Genomic DNA, 18,009 nt, shown 5'->3' with positions numbered 1-18,009 from the left:
ACCTTTGAAACAGGATAGGGTAACCTACGTGAAGGAAAGGTGTTATCCCCAGGCTCTTCGACAGCACATTAGGAATGAAATAGAAAGTTTACAAAGACAAGAGATAATCGTGGAGAGCACTTCACCTTCTAACAGTCCATTGTGGGTGGTACGGAAAAAGAATGCACCTGGTGAGAATGAAGAAAAGTACAGAGATGTAATAGAGTATCACAAGCTCAATGAAAATACGGTTGATGAGAAGAAACCTATTCCGAGGTTCGAGGACATTCTGGACAGGTTGGGCGGTGCTAAAATTGTTAGCACATTAAACTTAAAGGAAGGGTACCATAAAATTAAAATGAACTCTAGAGACCAGCATAAGACCGCATTCACATTTGAACAAGACCATTATGAATTTACCAGAATGCTGTTTGGTCTCAAAAATGCCCCTGGTACATTTCAGAAGCTCATGGACAAATTCTTGAGAGGACTGGATGAAGCAGTTTGTCAAGTCTACATAGACGACTTGCTAGTGATCAGTAGATCAGAAAAGGACCACGTGGACCACTTAAGGAGTGTGTTCCAGCAGATAAGAGAATTTGGACTAAGTCTATGATATGAAAAGTCTATGATAGGGCAAGACCAGATTAATTTTTTTGGACATACTATTTCCAAGGAAGGTGTGAGACCAGATGTTCAAAAGGTGTCAGCCCTACAAAGGATGGCAGTACCAACAGACGTAAAAGGAATACGGCGATTGCTGGGGGCATTAAATTACTACAGGTTTGTTCTGGACATGGTGGAGTATCTTGTGTCCCTCAACAATTTGTTAAAGAAAGGGAGCACGATAGTGAGACCAAACATGGCCCATTACGTCCGAAAATGCATTGAGCAGCTACAACAGGAACCAGTTCTTGCATTCCCTGATTTCGGAAAAGCATTTACGCTCATAGCTGATGCATGTGAGTATGCTCTCGGGGTGGTATTGGCACAGGAGACTGAAGAAGGAGAGCGTCCTGTAGCATACACCAGTCGGCATCTCACAGAAGCAGAAGCCCGATACAGCGCCTTAGAACAAGAACTTCTTGGGATTGTGTGGGTAGTAGAACATTTCCGGCTCTATTTGTTCAGAAGGCATTTTAGGGTTCACACTGACCATAGACCATTGCAGTGGGTAGGAAAGTTTAAAGAGTCTACCGCATGTATCATCAGATGGAAGGAGATCCTAAGTCGATATAATATGGACATCATATATAAGCCCAGTAAAGACAACGCGGTTTTAGACTGGCTCTCCAGGGCAATAATGGTCAACGCAATCGAAGATAATCAGGGAGAATCATCTAGGGATGTGAAACAGGTCATGAGAGAGTGGACCCTGGAAGAGGAACAATAACCAGGCACCCAAGAATTGGGAAACAGAGGAGAGACAACTGAAGATGAAGATTCAACTGTGGAAAGACCAACTGAGATGGAAGAGATTGATGAGATTATTAATGAAAAACGATGCCAGACTATATGGAAAACAAGAACCTTGGGGAAATTAAAGATCAAGCATGGTAAATACGGCAGCAGCAATATCGTGACCATCCAGTCACAACCTTGCATCAGAGATGACCAGGTATGCAAAGCCCTAGAAGATGTATCGAAGGCTGGACATACCCATCATCTATATGTAGGCAATGCAGTAGTTTGGGAGAAAATTCAGCATCTTTGGCGGACAGAACAGATTGGAGTTGACCAGATGTTCATATGCTGTATGATGTTGGTGAAGGCTCTCTGTGACATGGAGTGCTAAAGAGAAGTGACTCTCACATATCACAAGGGAAAGACAACCATAGAGGACTGAACGAAACTTTACAGGCATTGCCCGTCAATACTTCTGGTGGGGTATGAAGCGCACTACTAAAGAAACCATTGGAAGCTGTGACGTATGCCCGAGTGCGAAATGCGAGTGCGTAGGCACCCACCATAAGCGACACAGGAAGAGATGCCCACTGCAGAAGCACCGCTCAGTGATCTTCAGGCAGATTCGTTTACATGGAAGGGATACAAGTGGGTCACAGTGGTCGACGTATTTAGCAAATTAGCAATGGCGTACCCTGTGAGAGAGGTCGACGTATTTAGCAAATTAGCAATGGCGTACCCCGTGAGAGAGGTCGGCAGAATCAGTGTTAAACATGGTTCCAGTTTCATAGCGTACCAGATAAAATTTCATCTGCGTTTGACAACGCAGGCATCAGGGAAGAAATGAAAGTCTTGAAGGTAGTGTGGCACCTTAACACCCTGGGACATCCAAAGGCTCCACAGCACTCTCAGTGACCATCTGCGGGTGTATCAGTTGGAAAAGTGGCTAGAGCAAGATGGAGGAGAGCAATGTCACCATAAATTTTATGGTACAGAGAAAGATGTGGGCAAAAGTCAGGAACAAAATTGAAAAAGAAGGAGAAACACAGAAGAGTGGCATGACACAACATCAGTGTCAGTGATTTGATGGGCCAGCTTAAAATCGGGATGGTGGTGTACCGGAAAGTGGGAACTAATAGGGGGAAAGAGCTACAAAGGTACGAAGGCCCATTCAGAGTGGTCACCATTAGAGAGCATAACGTTGTCACCATAGAAAGAGTAAAAGAACCAAGAAAGCATAGAACAGTTCATATAGAACAGTTAAACCTCCCTTCCAAAGGGTAATAATGTAAAATTTATTTTTTTTCTGTTTATTTTAGGGACTTAATAACAAGTGATAGTAAATATCAATGAAAATGTAGATTCCTCTGAAGTCAGGTGTAACTCAAACATCAGCTGATCGAATAGATCAGCTGATTTGAATGTATATATACAGCTGAACTGGATTCAATAAACATCAGTCTTTGAGTAACAACCGAGTCGGTCATTTCTCTCTTTCCTTTCTCTTTTTTAGTCTTTGTGTTCTCAAACCTTTAACTTATATACATATATATAATCACTTTCAACATAAATCAATAATACTTTAAATATTTATGAATTAAATTAAGCTCATTTAATTATGAAAACATCAAATAATTTGTTAAGAAAAACATAGCAGTTGCGATAGTAGTAAAAATATTAATTAAATAAATTATAAGCATACCATTTACGTCTAGAACATCAATGTAAAGAGCAGCAACTGCAACAAATTTTCCGTCAGTTGCTAGAACTGTGAGCTCATACTTGTCCATTGTTTCTCTATCTAACAGTCGTGCAACATAAACTTCTCCAGTTAATCTCACATCAAATTGCGTATGTGGATCACCAGCTATGATGTGGAATTCTACATTATTTGTTTCACTATCTTTATCAGTAACAAAAATTTGAACTACTACAGTGCCAGGAAGAGCATCCTCATTAACTGTAACAAATATTAATTTAGTAAAATAACAAATAAAATTAAGAACAATCATTGTGACTAAGTGATTTTAATAATGGACAAGAGATAATATGATTGTATAATTTAGAGTTTCATTACCTGATGCTGAGTATGATTCTCGAGTAAATACTGGAGGGTTATCATTATAATCAACCAAATTAACATAAAGCGACACATTATTACTTTTGGGAGGGATTCCTCCATCTGTAGCAATAATATTGAGCTTATAATTGGGAATAGTTTCTTTATCTAAAGGAATAAGGGTGGTGACCCATCCAGTATGAGCATCAATTGCAAAAGTTTCTGTCCCTGGACCAGTTATTCCATACCTAACTTCTCCATTAGTTCCCTCATCAGCATCAGAAGCATGGACTGAAAATAGGGCAAGATTCAATTTACAACTTTTATCAAAACCATTACAACTTCATATTTTACAAATAAATGACATATACCCAACAGTAATGAATTAGAACATATATGATAGGCTGCAGCTGAAAAACTATATTGATCTTTTCTCCCTTGTTTTTGCATTAAATCTAACCCGGTATCCATTATCAACCTACTTATTTTTGTTATTATTCAGACAGTAAGAAGTTAGAATAAGGAACTACTGATTATCTGGTCCCTTTGAGGGACTGTCTCTAAATGTTTTACTAATACTGCTCTAATATATCATTTTAGCAGAGACAAGACTGGAAGAGTATTATTAATGTAATAAACTCTATGTCAAATAATTAGTGTTATAAATAGAAGGAATATTATTGAGAATGTTGAGAAACAGTTTTGTCTCTCAGTTTATTTACATCTTGTTAACTAAGTGATCCAGTCAGAATATCAGAGTTCAAAAAAAAATAAATCTCTATAAATCAGTAAGTGTAGCTAAATTAGAAATATCAAGGTTTACAAAGTGGTAATTGGTCCAGTGGGCACTGAATTCAATTTTCAAATTACATATTAATGGCCTTATCTTAGAACATGTGTACATTAGTATAAACAATATGATTATTATTTTAGAGAAGGAGAATTAGTATATGCTTAGATTTTATTTTTCTCCTCTAACTCTAATAACCAAACATCATCAACAATTCTTAAATTTTATCCATTCATATTTTACTGAATTTATAACTGTTTATTATTAAATGAAATGCTGCATTACTAAGCAATATCATATTTTTCCCAATATATATACAAGTAATTTCCATTATTGCTCACTTTTTTCCTACTAAAAAGAAAAAAAATCACATCTCCATAGGATTTCAGAAATATTTGTGATTGATAATAAAAAAAAAATAATAGTTGAGTTATAAGTTATCTATTATAAGTTAATAACATAGTAGAAAAAAATAAAATAAATAAATAGTATTAATTCAATCATAAGGATTAAATCAGATTACCTCTAAGTTAACAAGGATAAACTTGCAATTATTTTTCAAAATAATAAAATGAATAAATAGATGAGTGAATTTAAGTCTCATGAAGTGTACTCAACCAATTCTATACAATGCTGTATAAAAAGGAGAAAGTAACAGTAATTGAAAAAATAAAACAGTACATTACCTTTTACTATAGAGCTTCCTTCGTCAATATTCTCTGCTACTGAAACTACATAGTTTTCATTTTGAAAAAGAGGCTTATTATCATTATGATCTAAAATTTGCAATGATATTTCAGTAAAAGCAGTTAATGGTGGACTTGAATCTGTGTATGCAAGAACTCCAAGAATATAAGAAGGGTATTTCTCACGATCGAGTTTACCCATAAGTGTAATCTCTCCATTAGCATCTATGCTAAAAATGTCATTCCCTGACAACAACTTGAATTTCACAGACATATCGGAAACTAACTTAACTCTTGTAATAACTGTTCCTAAAAAGGATTATTTTGGTTAGTAATTTTCTTAAAATAAGAAATAAGAAGTAATTTTTATATTAAATTTACCAGCATCAGCATTTTCTGCAACAAAAAATTTGTCATCTCTCCTTTCGAAAATTGGAGGCATATCATTGCTTGCCATTATATATATATCAATCGGAACATCAGCATGAAGTGTAGGAATTCCGCGATCAGTTGCTCTAATGAAAAATTGAAACACTTGTGTTTCTGAAAAATAAATTATGTTTAATAAAATTGTATACTATTAAAATATTAATATTAATGTAATAGATCAAATTTGTTTTGATATAACTTGAATTTCATCGCATAATAAATTATAATAAAAAAATAAAGTAGCAGACAGCTTAAAATCAAGTCAACATAATAGAAACAAAAACCTAAAATTAAAAGAACATAATTCAAAATAATAGGGATGATATTAAAAAACAGATCTACAAAGAAAAAAGCTAATATACCATGTGGCATAGCAGATTTCAATAGTGAAAGCCCTCCAGTATTTTTGTTAATATGGAATAAATCCCTAACTCCTCTTGAGCCTTTGTCATATAATGAATATTCGATTTGGGCTGAAATATCTTCATCCTTATCAGTAGCCTTGACCTGAAGTTACCAAACAAAACAGATTTTAACATATTATCCATTAGACCTAATCATTTATAAGACTACATTGTGTAGCTTAGCATTGATAACAAAAACAACTCTAAGTTTTCCTATTATTAATAAATTCAAACCATAAATAAATAAAATATTAATAAGATTTACCTTTAGAAATCCAGAATTAACAGAAAGATTGCTTGGAATAGAAGCTTTGTATTCTGGAAGTAAAAATTTAGGAACACTGTCATTAATGTCTGTAACCCAAACTCTAACTGATGTGAAACCTAATTTTCCACCAGCATCAATCGCTACTATAGGAATTTCATATAATTTTTTAGCTTCTCTATCAAGTATTTGTTTAGTGTAAATTTCACCTAAATAAAAATAAAATGAAATAAGAAAAGGGTGTACATAATACATATAAATTTTAAAAAAAAATGCCTCATATTTTTAATATGATTCTGTTTAAGTTCTAAGTATGAACCAGAGAAAACAAAAGAAAATGTTCATAAGTTACTTACACATCAATTTTACAATAAACCACCATATAAAGCTACTTGTAGGGGGGTATTGGTGAGGGAAACCAGTTTGGTAAGTGGACTTTTTGTCTTTTTTATTAGTTTCTGATGACTTCCCGAGGTTTCACCATACTACCAGAGTGGGAATGTCACTTCTCAGAAATGGTGCAAAATAAATATTACTGACACTGGTTTTCTGAGACATTTTAAGATAGATAGTAAACCATGAGAGGCCTCTTAACGGCACAGTACAGAACAAGGGATACAACATAAAGGACATGGCTGTATTGGCCCACAATGTCATTTTTAACTCACAGAAGACGTCCATATATAACTACTAAAAAGACATACAAGTGTTGGTACATTTTTTTCTTATATCACATGTTTTTAGAATATTATTCATTGTTCTAATTTGATTTTACAATTACTGCTGATTAATATGATTTGTTAACTTCAACTAGTGAGTTTTTTTTTAAAATAAAGAACAAGCCATAACTAATTGTTGAAAGTTTGTGTATTTCAACTAAATTTATTATTTGAACATTACTAAATGAATCAAGTCAAAAAGCTTGAAGAGGATGATGAAGAAGATTATTTCCTTCATCTGTACGAGTTAATAGAAAGATAATTAATGTTATAACATTATGATATTTTTCTTTAAGAAAAAACATTTCTTAATTTTTTAACACCACCAAATTAAATAATATGAGATAAAGATCATAATGTTATAACATTTTTGTATTTATATTATAAACATACCTGTAAAATTATCAATCATAAATTTTTCTAGAAGAACTTGAGAAGAAATATAGTAAGTTGGGACCCCATAATTTCCATTATCTTTGTCAACTGCATGGACTTTGGACACTCTAGTTCCAGATGGAAGATTTTCAGATATTTTAGCCTCATATTGGTGTTTGTCGAATACTGGACTATATTTATTAGCAGAAATCATTTCAACTCTGACTCTAGCAAAACTAGTATAAATTCCATCACTAACAGAAACATTCAATGTATGAGCCTTTGTTTCAGTTAATTTGTGCAGGTTTGTTAATGTAATTATACCTGTAATAAATGTTATTATTTTATTGTTTAGAATAACAATAGGATAAATAAATAACAAATTAAAGCATATAGTTCATTCAAATTAGCTGATAAAAAGTAATCAAAATATAGTTTTGAAGTTTAACTCATAAAATTTTTTTTTTTATTGTATACAATAAACAGAATATATCATAAATAAATGTACCCACATGAATAAAATATAAAAACTAGAAGTAATAACTTGTATACAGAAAATATAAAATGAATATTTCAATTAATTTAACAAAGAGTTAGTTATTAAACACATACATCTTAGAAATCATAGTTGTAAACAATAAAAGTATATAATTACCAGTCGAAGAATCCATAGAAAATGTTTGTTGATGATTACCACCTACAATACTGTAGGATAAGTGATTATGATCCACTGAGTCTGGATCACTGGCTGTCACAATAGTAACAAATTGGTTTCTTGTTGCTTCTTCAGAGAGCCAACAACTATACACATTTTTTTCTAATTTCGGAGGATTATCATTCATATCTAATACTGAAAAAAAAAATTGAAATTTATAAATAACTATAACCTGAATGATTTTTTTTTTTGACATATAAAAAAATGATAAAAACATAATTTTTTGTCCTTAAGGCTAGAGATAAAAATAAAACAAAATATTTTTTGAATAGATAGTTGAAGGTGACAAAGTAAACCTCCGTATATATTGAAATACCAAGATTTTTATTCAGTTTACCAAGATTTATTCCGTTTTCATTGATAATCTTAACTTGATAAATAATGATTTAATATCTTAATTATAGATTTTCCTAAGATTTTGCAGAGAATCCAGCACAACTATAGATAATAGTAGATTTTTAAAAAAATGAAGATTGTCAGTATTTATAAGGTCACTTTTAATTGGTTTGAAGTTAAAATATGCAAACAGATGGATTCATGGTCAACTTGAAAACATAGATAAAAATTAAATTATATACTCTAGTATGATTTTGGAATTGGTATTGTTAGGTATTTTTGTCAACCTCTGGCAGATACCATAGTTGCCACCGTGTACTAACCAAGGTAGGAGTGTCAAAATTCATTTTTTGGGACCTCCGAAAAATAAATATTCACTGCCCCAAAGGGGAATCGAACCCACAATGTTCTGAACTGGGCACTCTAAGACCTACGCCCCAACCCACACAGCTGTCACATCCCTACTCTTGTAAGATAGATTTTAAGCATTTTAGCTGAGTGGTAAACAACTCTAACATAAAAGTTAATGCAAGTGTGCATCTTCTGTTGTAGAATTTAAGATCTTTTATTGGTATAACAAGGCTTGTCTGTCCCTACCTTAAACAAAAAGTTTTTATGTACAGTAACTTTTATTTAATTTTATTAGTCTATCTATCTGCTTTTTTGACCCCCTACATGGTTGGTTTGTTCTCTTACTTAAAATTCATTATTTTATTATTATTATTTTTTTTTACTTAGACATTGTATTCTTCATCCATCCAATATTATAAATATGTTAATGAGGGGTAAACTATAAAGTAAACTGTCATAAGCATTCTAGCTCATTAGTCTCTTATGGAAAATATATGAGCTATGTTAAATGAGTAAACCAATTCAAGTAATTCTATTTTCCTAATGAGACCAATACTTTAGATTTGCTTAAACCCAGAAACTAACAAAAAAAAAAAAAAGAAAAAGAAAAAAAAATTTACAGACATCTGCAAAACCAATATTACATTTTTAAATTTTTGCACATTAATTGAAATGAAAATCAAAATAGAACCAGACTAAAAGTTAAATCGAATGATCAAATTTCATCAGTGAACAGTACCATAGCCAGGATTTTGTTTTGAGAGGGGCATTCTGACACATTGTCAGACCTATTTGATCACCCTATTCATTTGTTATGCAACAAATCATAATTGAGATATGTATACTATACTTCCTATGTTAACATAAATTACTTATGTAATAATATGAAATAGGTTTAAAATATTTTTGTTTAAAGGTAAGTATCAGAGAAAACAAATTTTCAATATTTGGGGTGGGCCAAGATCCTTCAGACTCTCCCTTTGGCTAAACCGCTGCATCTTAAATCACTGTAACTACTTCTACATTATACTTAAAAAATAAAACTTCATGAGACCACTTACCAGTTACCCACACATGAACTGAACTTGAAAGGCTGGGTACACCTTCATCAGTAGCTATAACAACAAGATGGTGCAATGTTTGGGTTTCATGATCTAAAGATTGTTTTAAATAAATAGAGCCATCATCTGAATCAATATGAAAATGATCAGGATCACTGTTACCAATTTTTTCAATGGAATACTGAATTTTACCATTCAAGCCTGAAAAGAATTTTTTTAAATATTATAAAATTAATATTAAATTTTATTGTAGGATTTCTAAAATAATTAAAACATTAATTTTGAACCTGTGTCATTATCTTGGGCATGTACTTTGAGGATGACAGATCCAAAAGGAGAGGCTTCAGAAATTGAAATATTATATGAATCAACAGAGAATTCAGGAGGGCAGTCATTAACATCAGTTACTAAAAGACTGACAAGGACGTCAGCAAAAACTCCTGAAACACTGTCTGTAGCACGGACAGTCAAAGCATATTCTCTCTGAGTTTCATAATCTAGATCATCTACCACATAAAGACCACCTATAAAATAAAATAAATTGTGATTAAGATGAAATAAGAATATATTTTAATTTCATAGCTCATAATATAGGGATAGCTTAGTGATTAAAGCATTATATTCCTATAGCACAGACACCAGGATTCAAATTTTGCTATGGGAAGTAATTATTACTTCTGTTGTATCAACTGTTGATCAACCCTGGGGTTGGAAGTCTCTCCTAGTGCACAACCAACCTCTATGAAGTGGGCAATATTAATTATAACACCATTAATAGGAGAAAAACCTGGCAGTTTATGCAGTGAAAAAAAAAGTGAGAAGTTAGTTACTACATTAACATCAATAGATGTATTCTAGCAATTTTTATAATATCAGTTTAGTTGTTTTCCTAGGATAAATATTGAACCTTACAAAAAAAGTAAACAGGGATAATATATAAACAATAGAAAAGCATTAATTATCCTAAATTTATCTCCGTTACTATAATAATTATTTTATATAACTTGATAATTCACCATACAAATAAATTTACCTGTGTTAAAGTCAACTGAAAATTTGTCATAAGTATCTCCACTAACAATGGCATATATTAATTTTCTACCAAGAGGTGACTCAGCTTGAATATTAACAGAAAGTGGTGTATGAAGTTCTACATTTTCTGGAGTAGTAACAGTATAAAACTGGTGATCAAATACAGGCATTGACCGATCCATAACTTTTACATTCACAGGAACCTCAGTAGAGCATGGTGTATTGCCTGGATTGATAAAAAAAATACTCACAGTGTCACAAATTTATGAAATTATATCGGAAGAGTTCATTAAATTATATATATTTTAAATACATAAGAAAACTACCTCCATCATAAGCACCAATAATCAACTGATATTCTCGATTGTGCCCTTCTAAGGCCTGTTTTAAGGTGATTTCTCCAGTTTTACGGCAAACTTTAAACAATTCACCATGACCTCTAACTAACTCATAACGCACTATACCATTTTCACCTTTATCTAAATCAATAGCATGAACCTGCAAAAGTAAATATTTCTTAATTGTTTTTAAATGTGAGTATGCATTAAAAAGAGTTGTAATTTAAGTTAAGACATACCTTTGTAATAACATCTCCTTTAATTGCATCAATGGAAACAACAGCGTAGTAAGGAAGATTAACAAACATAGGGCAGTTATCATTTATATCCAATACAGTCACATTTACTGGAACGTGAGCAACACGTACTTCATTTTCAATTGATTCTTCACTTTTAACCTAGAAGAGTAAATTAAAAGTAAGACATGTTAGAAGTTTATAAATAAAATAATATATTTAGTAATATTTTAACATGTTGAAATAAACAGGGTAAGGAGGCACACAGACAATTCAGTACCCTGATATCTGAAAAGCAGTGCTATCAAGGTAGTGTGCTAGCTGGCTTGAAGTTTTGGTGCTCAACCAGTGAAGGAAGAGAGTTTAATAAAGTTTTAGCCTGAAAGTAATAGATATCTGGTAGTAGTTGAATGGCACAATATATTTTTTTTCCAGTGTTGAAGAGGATCCTGTACTTAAAGTTGAGAATTGAAACGGTCATGAATAAATGGTTTCAGATTTGAAAAATTTTAATTGTAAAAGAAAAAAGTTTGTAATATATGTATAAGAACATATATGTTAGATGAGACCCTGTATATTAGGACGCCCTCTCTCTCTACATATAATGTTTTCAGTTTATGGCAATTTAAGCTTCAGGACATGTTGAATCACACAAAATACTAATTCATCTTAAAATCTGATTCACTATCAGAATCTATAAAAAAAAAGTCCCCATTCCATTGGAAATTCTAGATAGGTGTGTGAGAGATGAACTGGAGAAAAGTAGGAAAATTAACAATACCCTAAAAAGAAGATTAAATGCCACTGTAATGAACAAGCAAAATTATATCAAAATACCAAAAATTGAAGAGGTTAGGGGGAGTGAACATGTATAATATGATAACTTATATATAAATATATATTATTCATTATAACCAACTATGTTATGGTTTACTATGGAAAAGGGGTAATGAAAAGGGTTGAAACTTTATATACAAGTGAAATTATAAAACTGTTATAAAATGAATGATTATTATATAGTTTTATACATATATCTGCTTTTAAATAGCTCACAAATAAATAATGCTATATACCTGAACAATCAACTGGTAGTTTTCCTGTGATTCTCGATCAAACCTTAATCCTGTTGTTCTGATAACGCCAGTTGTTGCTCCAATGGAAAAAAGAGGGGATGGGTTTAAAATAGAAAAGTCAAGATGTTCATTCAAGTGACTCCCCAATACTGTAACAACAGCAACTGTAATTACTTTTGTCGAATTTTCAAGAACTGCTCCTTGGTAAATTGGTCTCTGAAATATTAATCCAGAATCTTGGCTATGGGTCCACCAAACATTGACAATACTAAAAAAAAAAAAAATTAATTTATTTATTTTAATATTGAAAAAATATCTGTAATAGTAAAAAAAAATATTTTGTTATTTTTTTTCAATGATTTTTGTCTACATCTTTCTTATAAGCAAGTTTCAATGCTAGATATAAACATTAATATTCAAAGCTCCTTTACAAAATATCAAGCACAAATTAATCATCAATAATTTTTATTTATACTATTAATCAGTTATTTTATGTGTATTTCAGAGGCAAAAATAATCAACGAAAATGAATGATCTGGTGAAGGAGCTAAAGATGTAACAAAAAGTTTAATATTTATTGTATCCTCAAATTTTTGTTTTTGTAAGATATATATTTAGTTTAAAGTTCAAGGTATTATGAAACAGGAAAATAAAATAAAAATAACAGATGATCATTGTTGAAGAGTAAGCAGATTGTAAATGCTTCTTTCATACAAATTTTTAATTATATGATGAACAATTTTCAGGAATGAAATTATGTAACATTGGGTTGTAATTTCTTTAAGTTGAAATGACTATCAATTATGTTTTACAGTTTCCATAGTATTATAGTTTTGATTGTAATAAAACTTACGCTTCATCTGTATATTTTCCATCTGAAACTGACACTTTTAGCCTATGAGGAGAACTTCCTACTTGGTGATTTGGTTCCTTTATAGTGATTATTCCTGTTTGACTATTTATTGAATAAATACCATTCGTATTTCCAGAAATTATAGAATACGACAACTGAGTAAAGTTGGCTGAATCCTGATCAATTGCCTTCAACTAAAAAAAAATTGTTTTTAAACACTGCAAAAGTAATAAATAAAAAAAAAAAAATGGTTCAGGATGAAGTGTTAGTAATTGTTTAATCAAAGATACCACTTTTGTCAGAAGTTAAAGAGTTTATTACCTCTGCTACAGCAATATTCTGATATGTTGGAGTGATTACTGATGCATTATACACAGACTGAGAAAAAACAGGAGCACAGTCATTCACATCAATTATACTGATTTTTACTCTGGCGAGATTCTCTGAAGACAGACGTGGTTTTCCAAGATCAGTAACTCTGACATAAAATTCATATTCTTGCTTAGTTTCAAAATTTAAGGATACAATCGTTCTTATTGCCCCTAAACAAAATAAATACAAATGTTAATTCTGATATTACCTATCCTGGATGAAATAAGTGCCACTAACAAACTACCACGGCTTATTATGGATGTATATTACAATATAATTAGCATATTATCTGTAAATAAACAGCTAAAATAACCCAATTAATCTTATTAGCAGATCATTTTTTTTTTTACCTGTTGTTGAATCAATATGAAAAATTCTTCGAGGTCCAGGTTCAATAATATCATACTGTAACAAAGCATTCAGTTGAGAGTCTTTATCTGTTGCTTTTAATACTAGGGGCGAACTCTGATTTGAAAGTACGAGTGAACCAATTGGTGCATCCTCATTTACCCAACCTTTATAATTGACTTCAATAAATGAAGGAGGATTATCATTTCTATCTAATACATGAATCACAACATGACAAACAGCTTTGGCTCCAGCCTGGAATCAATTTAAAAAAAAATTAAAACAAAATATAATTTCTTAAAAAAAATAAATAAATAAATATGATTATAAAACCCAGATCCATAAAACATAAACAAGTTAATTTAGGTAATTTTTTAAATACGATATAATCCAGTCTTTAAATTTAGGTGCTGACATGAACTACTGATCATTTAGTACATCTAATCAATAAATTGTATTTTCTTTTATTTTTGAGGATTCATCTTCTAGTGTATTTAAGCTCAACATTCTGATAAACAATTAGAAATTAAAACAGTAAAAAAAAAAAAAGTAAACAATTTTTAACCAAAATTTAGTAATTCTCATACTCAATGAGATTATATTATTATAAAGTCATGGAATCATTTTATAATACTACTATATAATTAAAATATTAAATACCATGTTCGTTGCCGTAACACTTAGGTTATACACTCTTGTCTTCTCATAATCCAGAGGGGCATTTGTGTATACGGCACCAGTAGTAGGATTAATATTGAAAACATTATCAATGTTCCCACGGACAAGTTCATAACTCAAGGAAGATGTGCTTCGAGCTTCAAGATTTTTAATAGGGACACCAGGTGCTTCATTTTCATAAACTTCTGCAGCAATTTCACGTCTAATGAATCTACAGCAAAAAGAAATATATGAAATTAATATCAAGAAAACTAATCATCAATAGCATATTAATAACACATTAAAATTATTACCTTGGTGGAGCATTGTCAGCCATGACAACCATGATGTGAACAGGAACATTTCCCATTAATGAAGGGTTTCCAGAATCTTTTGCTTTAATATTTAGCATATATTCAGTCATAGAATTTAAATCAAGTTCTCGAGCTATATGTAATGTTCCCAACAATGGGTCAAGAGTAAAAGCATTTCCAACGTTACCTGAAAGTAATACATGTTAATAACTATTGTATTATTTTAAGAAGAGTGCTTTATATATTTGAATCAAATAAAAAGGATGAACACTTAAATCTCATTGATTCATAGATGATATAGTTAAACAAAATACAGATCATTTAACCGAAAAATGAAACTGCCATCCAATCCATGGAAGAGTTACAAGGAAAGTTACAGCTACATTACTCAGAAATTGAAAAGTATGTGGCTTGATAACAGAGTCAATAATCTAGAAATAGCAGTCATTATGACATATAAAATATTTTCATTAATTAATTTTATCACTCCTGATGTGGTCCAAAAAAAACCACAATTGATAAGAGGATAGCATCAGCAGTGTAAATAACTTTATATATGTATATATAAGTTATAGCCTGAGTCAGCTGTTACTTTGATCAGCTCATCAAATGTATATAAGAGATGTACCGAACCCAATAAAGCTAGTATGTTACAGTAGTTCAAGCGTGTTATATCTTATTCTTCTTCTTTCGACATTTTGCTTTCGCCGATACTTAACTGGTGCGAGACCAGGGAACTTTGGATACCGGAGTAATTTTCAGTCTAAAAGAATTTTTTTTTTTTCATTCTTCTCTTTGAATTATGACCAGTAATTGAATAGTTAAAAGAGCAGTTCTGAATGTGGAGAATATGAACCAAAACAACCAACCTCAAGCTACAGTCAACCAAACTTTAGCAGCAGGCAACCCACCTCCGGAGGAGATTCAGCCAATACCAGAAGTCTTTTTAGCGCAATTTCATTCCACAACACTTGAATGGATTAAGGTCCGTACGGCAACCACCCAGGACCTGAGGAAGGTGGTGTCAGACCTAGAAAAATTCACTGAAGAGACCGGAGAATTAAATCATTTTTTTAAAAGGGGGCGATCGCCTAATGGGGCAAATAGAAGCGAAGATGTCGGAGGATCTACTGGACAGCAAGGATGTAAAAGCACTAAAAGCAGCGGTAGTCTGTCGAATAAAAAGAAGTATCCTAAATCAGATTCAGGCAGATGAAGAGACCCCCTGGAGGGTCATCAAAGAAAGATTAAAGAAGGCATTCGGAGGAGGGCAGAGGACCCAAGAAGAGGATATATTCATGATGATCGGAGAAACGAAAAAACCAAGACAGTCTGGTGGGCAGTATGCCACAGAACTCCTGGCACGCTATAACAGAATTCAAGATAAAATCAGCGAGATGATGGAGACAATCCAAGTACAGGGTTTCAGTAGGCAAAAAAACTGGGGAAGGAGGGAATGGCGAGAGACCGCTCATTTGTGGAATGTGCTCAAGATCTCATAGAAACAAGCGCTAGAGAGGTGGAGGCCCGAATGGAAGTAGAAGAGCCGGGGTAGATCCGGATAGAATATCAAAGACCAAAAAACATGTCTAACCCTTGGAGAAGGAGAGAGCACAGAGATGGTAAGAGAGGGAGAAGTAACCTGGAAAATAGAGTGAGCCAAGCGAAACCCAGATACAATGGTCGTTGGGATGACTGCAAGTGTCATAGTTGTGGAAGGATTGGGTATTTAGTGGCACATTGCCCGGGCATGAGATGCTTTGAATGCGGGAATGAGGGGCACATAGCCATACAGTGCCCATACATGTACCGAAGAAGAGATGAGGGCCGGGGCGAATCAATATAAATCAACACCCAACAAATGTGGAGAAGCCACTGTAGGTTGAGTAGATCTTCAGATGAATATAAGGAAGCATCAGGAGCATCAGAGACTGAAGAAGAAGTCAAGGAGACACGGAACCGAGGTAGTCAAGGGGACAAGGTGGAAATAAGAGGATGTAAATGAGGGAACAGAGGAGAACGGAGGCAAGGGACTGAAAAGAGGAAGACGCGAGACATCTGAAGGGGTTGTCAGTGGAGGGGCGACCGCATACTCCTGAATTATAACATGAGGGAGAAGTGCGGCAGTCTGCATATAATGGAGATAGCAGGAGTAAGGTGCCTGGTGGACACTGGCAGTTCCAACACCATTATGTGCCGAGAAGCCTTGCAAAAAGCTGTGTGATGGAGATAGGACACCCAAGATTCAGAAATGCCCATGTAAATTGATCACACTTGGTGGCCCTTGTGATTTAGTAGGGGATTTAGTAGGGAGAACTTGTTGGCTCATATTGTAAGTAGTATGCCGAGGGAATACAAAGTGACTGTGGGGTGTGACCTGTTGGGAAGGTGGATGCTTGGGTTAATAATATCAAAAGAAGATGGAGAATTAGGTTGGGGGGTAAAATGTACAAATGCCCTCGACAAAGAAAAACTGAGGGCGCACTGGTTGGAGCAATTAATCAGGCTGAAGACTGGAGACAGAGACTTAGGAGAGAACATGAAGATTTTTTTTTTAAGGAAGGGGAGATGCTCGGGGCAACTGGGAAGATAGTCTATGAGATTATACTAAAAGAAGATAAGGTTACATATGTGAAAGAGAAGAGTTACCCACAGGTGCTACATTACCATATCCGGGAAGAGCTCAAAAATTTAAAACACTAGGGAATAATTATTGATAGTACATCCCCATACAATAGTGCATTGTGGGCGGTTAAAAAGAAGAGCTGTTTTTCTCGCTATTGCGGGCCGAATATCTGAGGTGGGGGACCTAGAAGTTCAACTACCTTCATACTTTATTTATTTTTTCAAATATTTAAAAATTTTCACACTATACAGTGTCTAAGAGAACTGACTGTTGAGCCTCTCTTAGCACGTCCATAGGCACCACCAGACCATTCACGCCTGCCACTGTTGATTTTGGTATGAGACCATTCGTTGATATTATGAATGGAGTAGTGGTAACACCTTCCAATTTATATATTTCTTTAAATTCTATCGCCAATTCCTGGCATTTCCTCAGTTTTTCTCCCACAGTGGAGCTTAGGTTAAGTGCAGTTAAACCAGAGTCCATCCTTGTGATGGCGAGATAAACCCCTGTTGTTTTTGAGAGAAAGTATTGGCGTAGGGTCTCTTCCTGTTTCTTCAGCTTCTTCAATATTTAGCAATCCATGT

The 18,009-nt window shown here is 33.2% G+C and overlaps 1 protein-coding gene across 5 annotated transcripts in view; it reads right to left on the bottom strand.

Annotated features, from left to right (window-relative positions):
- The window catches only part of kug (kugelei), a 537,878-nt gene that overhangs the window by 24,483 nt on the left and 495,386 nt on the right, over window positions 1-18,009 (bottom strand). For all 5 annotated transcript variants that reach the window (XM_067053444.1, XM_067053445.1, XM_067053448.1 and 2 more), the window contains 19 exons: window positions 14,797-14,983; window positions 14,486-14,714; window positions 13,828-14,080; window positions 13,427-13,647; window positions 13,106-13,299; window positions 12,253-12,520; window positions 11,183-11,341; window positions 10,932-11,103; window positions 10,607-10,831; window positions 9,861-10,097; window positions 9,574-9,774; window positions 7,766-7,960; window positions 7,129-7,434; window positions 6,017-6,225; window positions 5,710-5,854; window positions 5,300-5,461; window positions 4,919-5,227; window positions 3,461-3,733; window positions 3,086-3,343 (listed from right to left, as the gene is read on the bottom strand). In XM_067053444.1, coding sequence (XP_066909545.1) covers window positions 3,086-3,343; window positions 3,461-3,733; window positions 4,919-5,227; window positions 5,300-5,461; window positions 5,710-5,854; window positions 6,017-6,225; window positions 7,129-7,434; window positions 7,766-7,960; window positions 9,574-9,774; window positions 9,861-10,097; window positions 10,607-10,831; window positions 10,932-11,103; window positions 11,183-11,341; window positions 12,253-12,520; window positions 13,106-13,299; window positions 13,427-13,647; window positions 13,828-14,080; window positions 14,486-14,714; window positions 14,797-14,983 — 4,203 coding nt within the window. The remainder of the gene's footprint in view (window positions 1-3,085; window positions 3,344-3,460; window positions 3,734-4,918; window positions 5,228-5,299; window positions 5,462-5,709; window positions 5,855-6,016; window positions 6,226-7,128; window positions 7,435-7,765; window positions 7,961-9,573; window positions 9,775-9,860; window positions 10,098-10,606; window positions 10,832-10,931; window positions 11,104-11,182; window positions 11,342-12,252; window positions 12,521-13,105; window positions 13,300-13,426; window positions 13,648-13,827; window positions 14,081-14,485; window positions 14,715-14,796; window positions 14,984-18,009) is intronic.

The sequence above is a fragment of the Halyomorpha halys genome, unplaced genomic scaffold (assembly GCF_000696795.3).
Source record: "Halyomorpha halys isolate HHAL.00 unplaced genomic scaffold, Hhal_1.1 Scaffold163.1, whole genome shotgun sequence".
Taxonomy (NCBI): domain Eukaryota; kingdom Metazoa; phylum Arthropoda; class Insecta; order Hemiptera; family Pentatomidae; genus Halyomorpha; species Halyomorpha halys.
The sequence above is the reverse complement of the archived record's forward strand: the minus strand, read 5'-3'. Positions and strand labels throughout refer to the sequence as shown.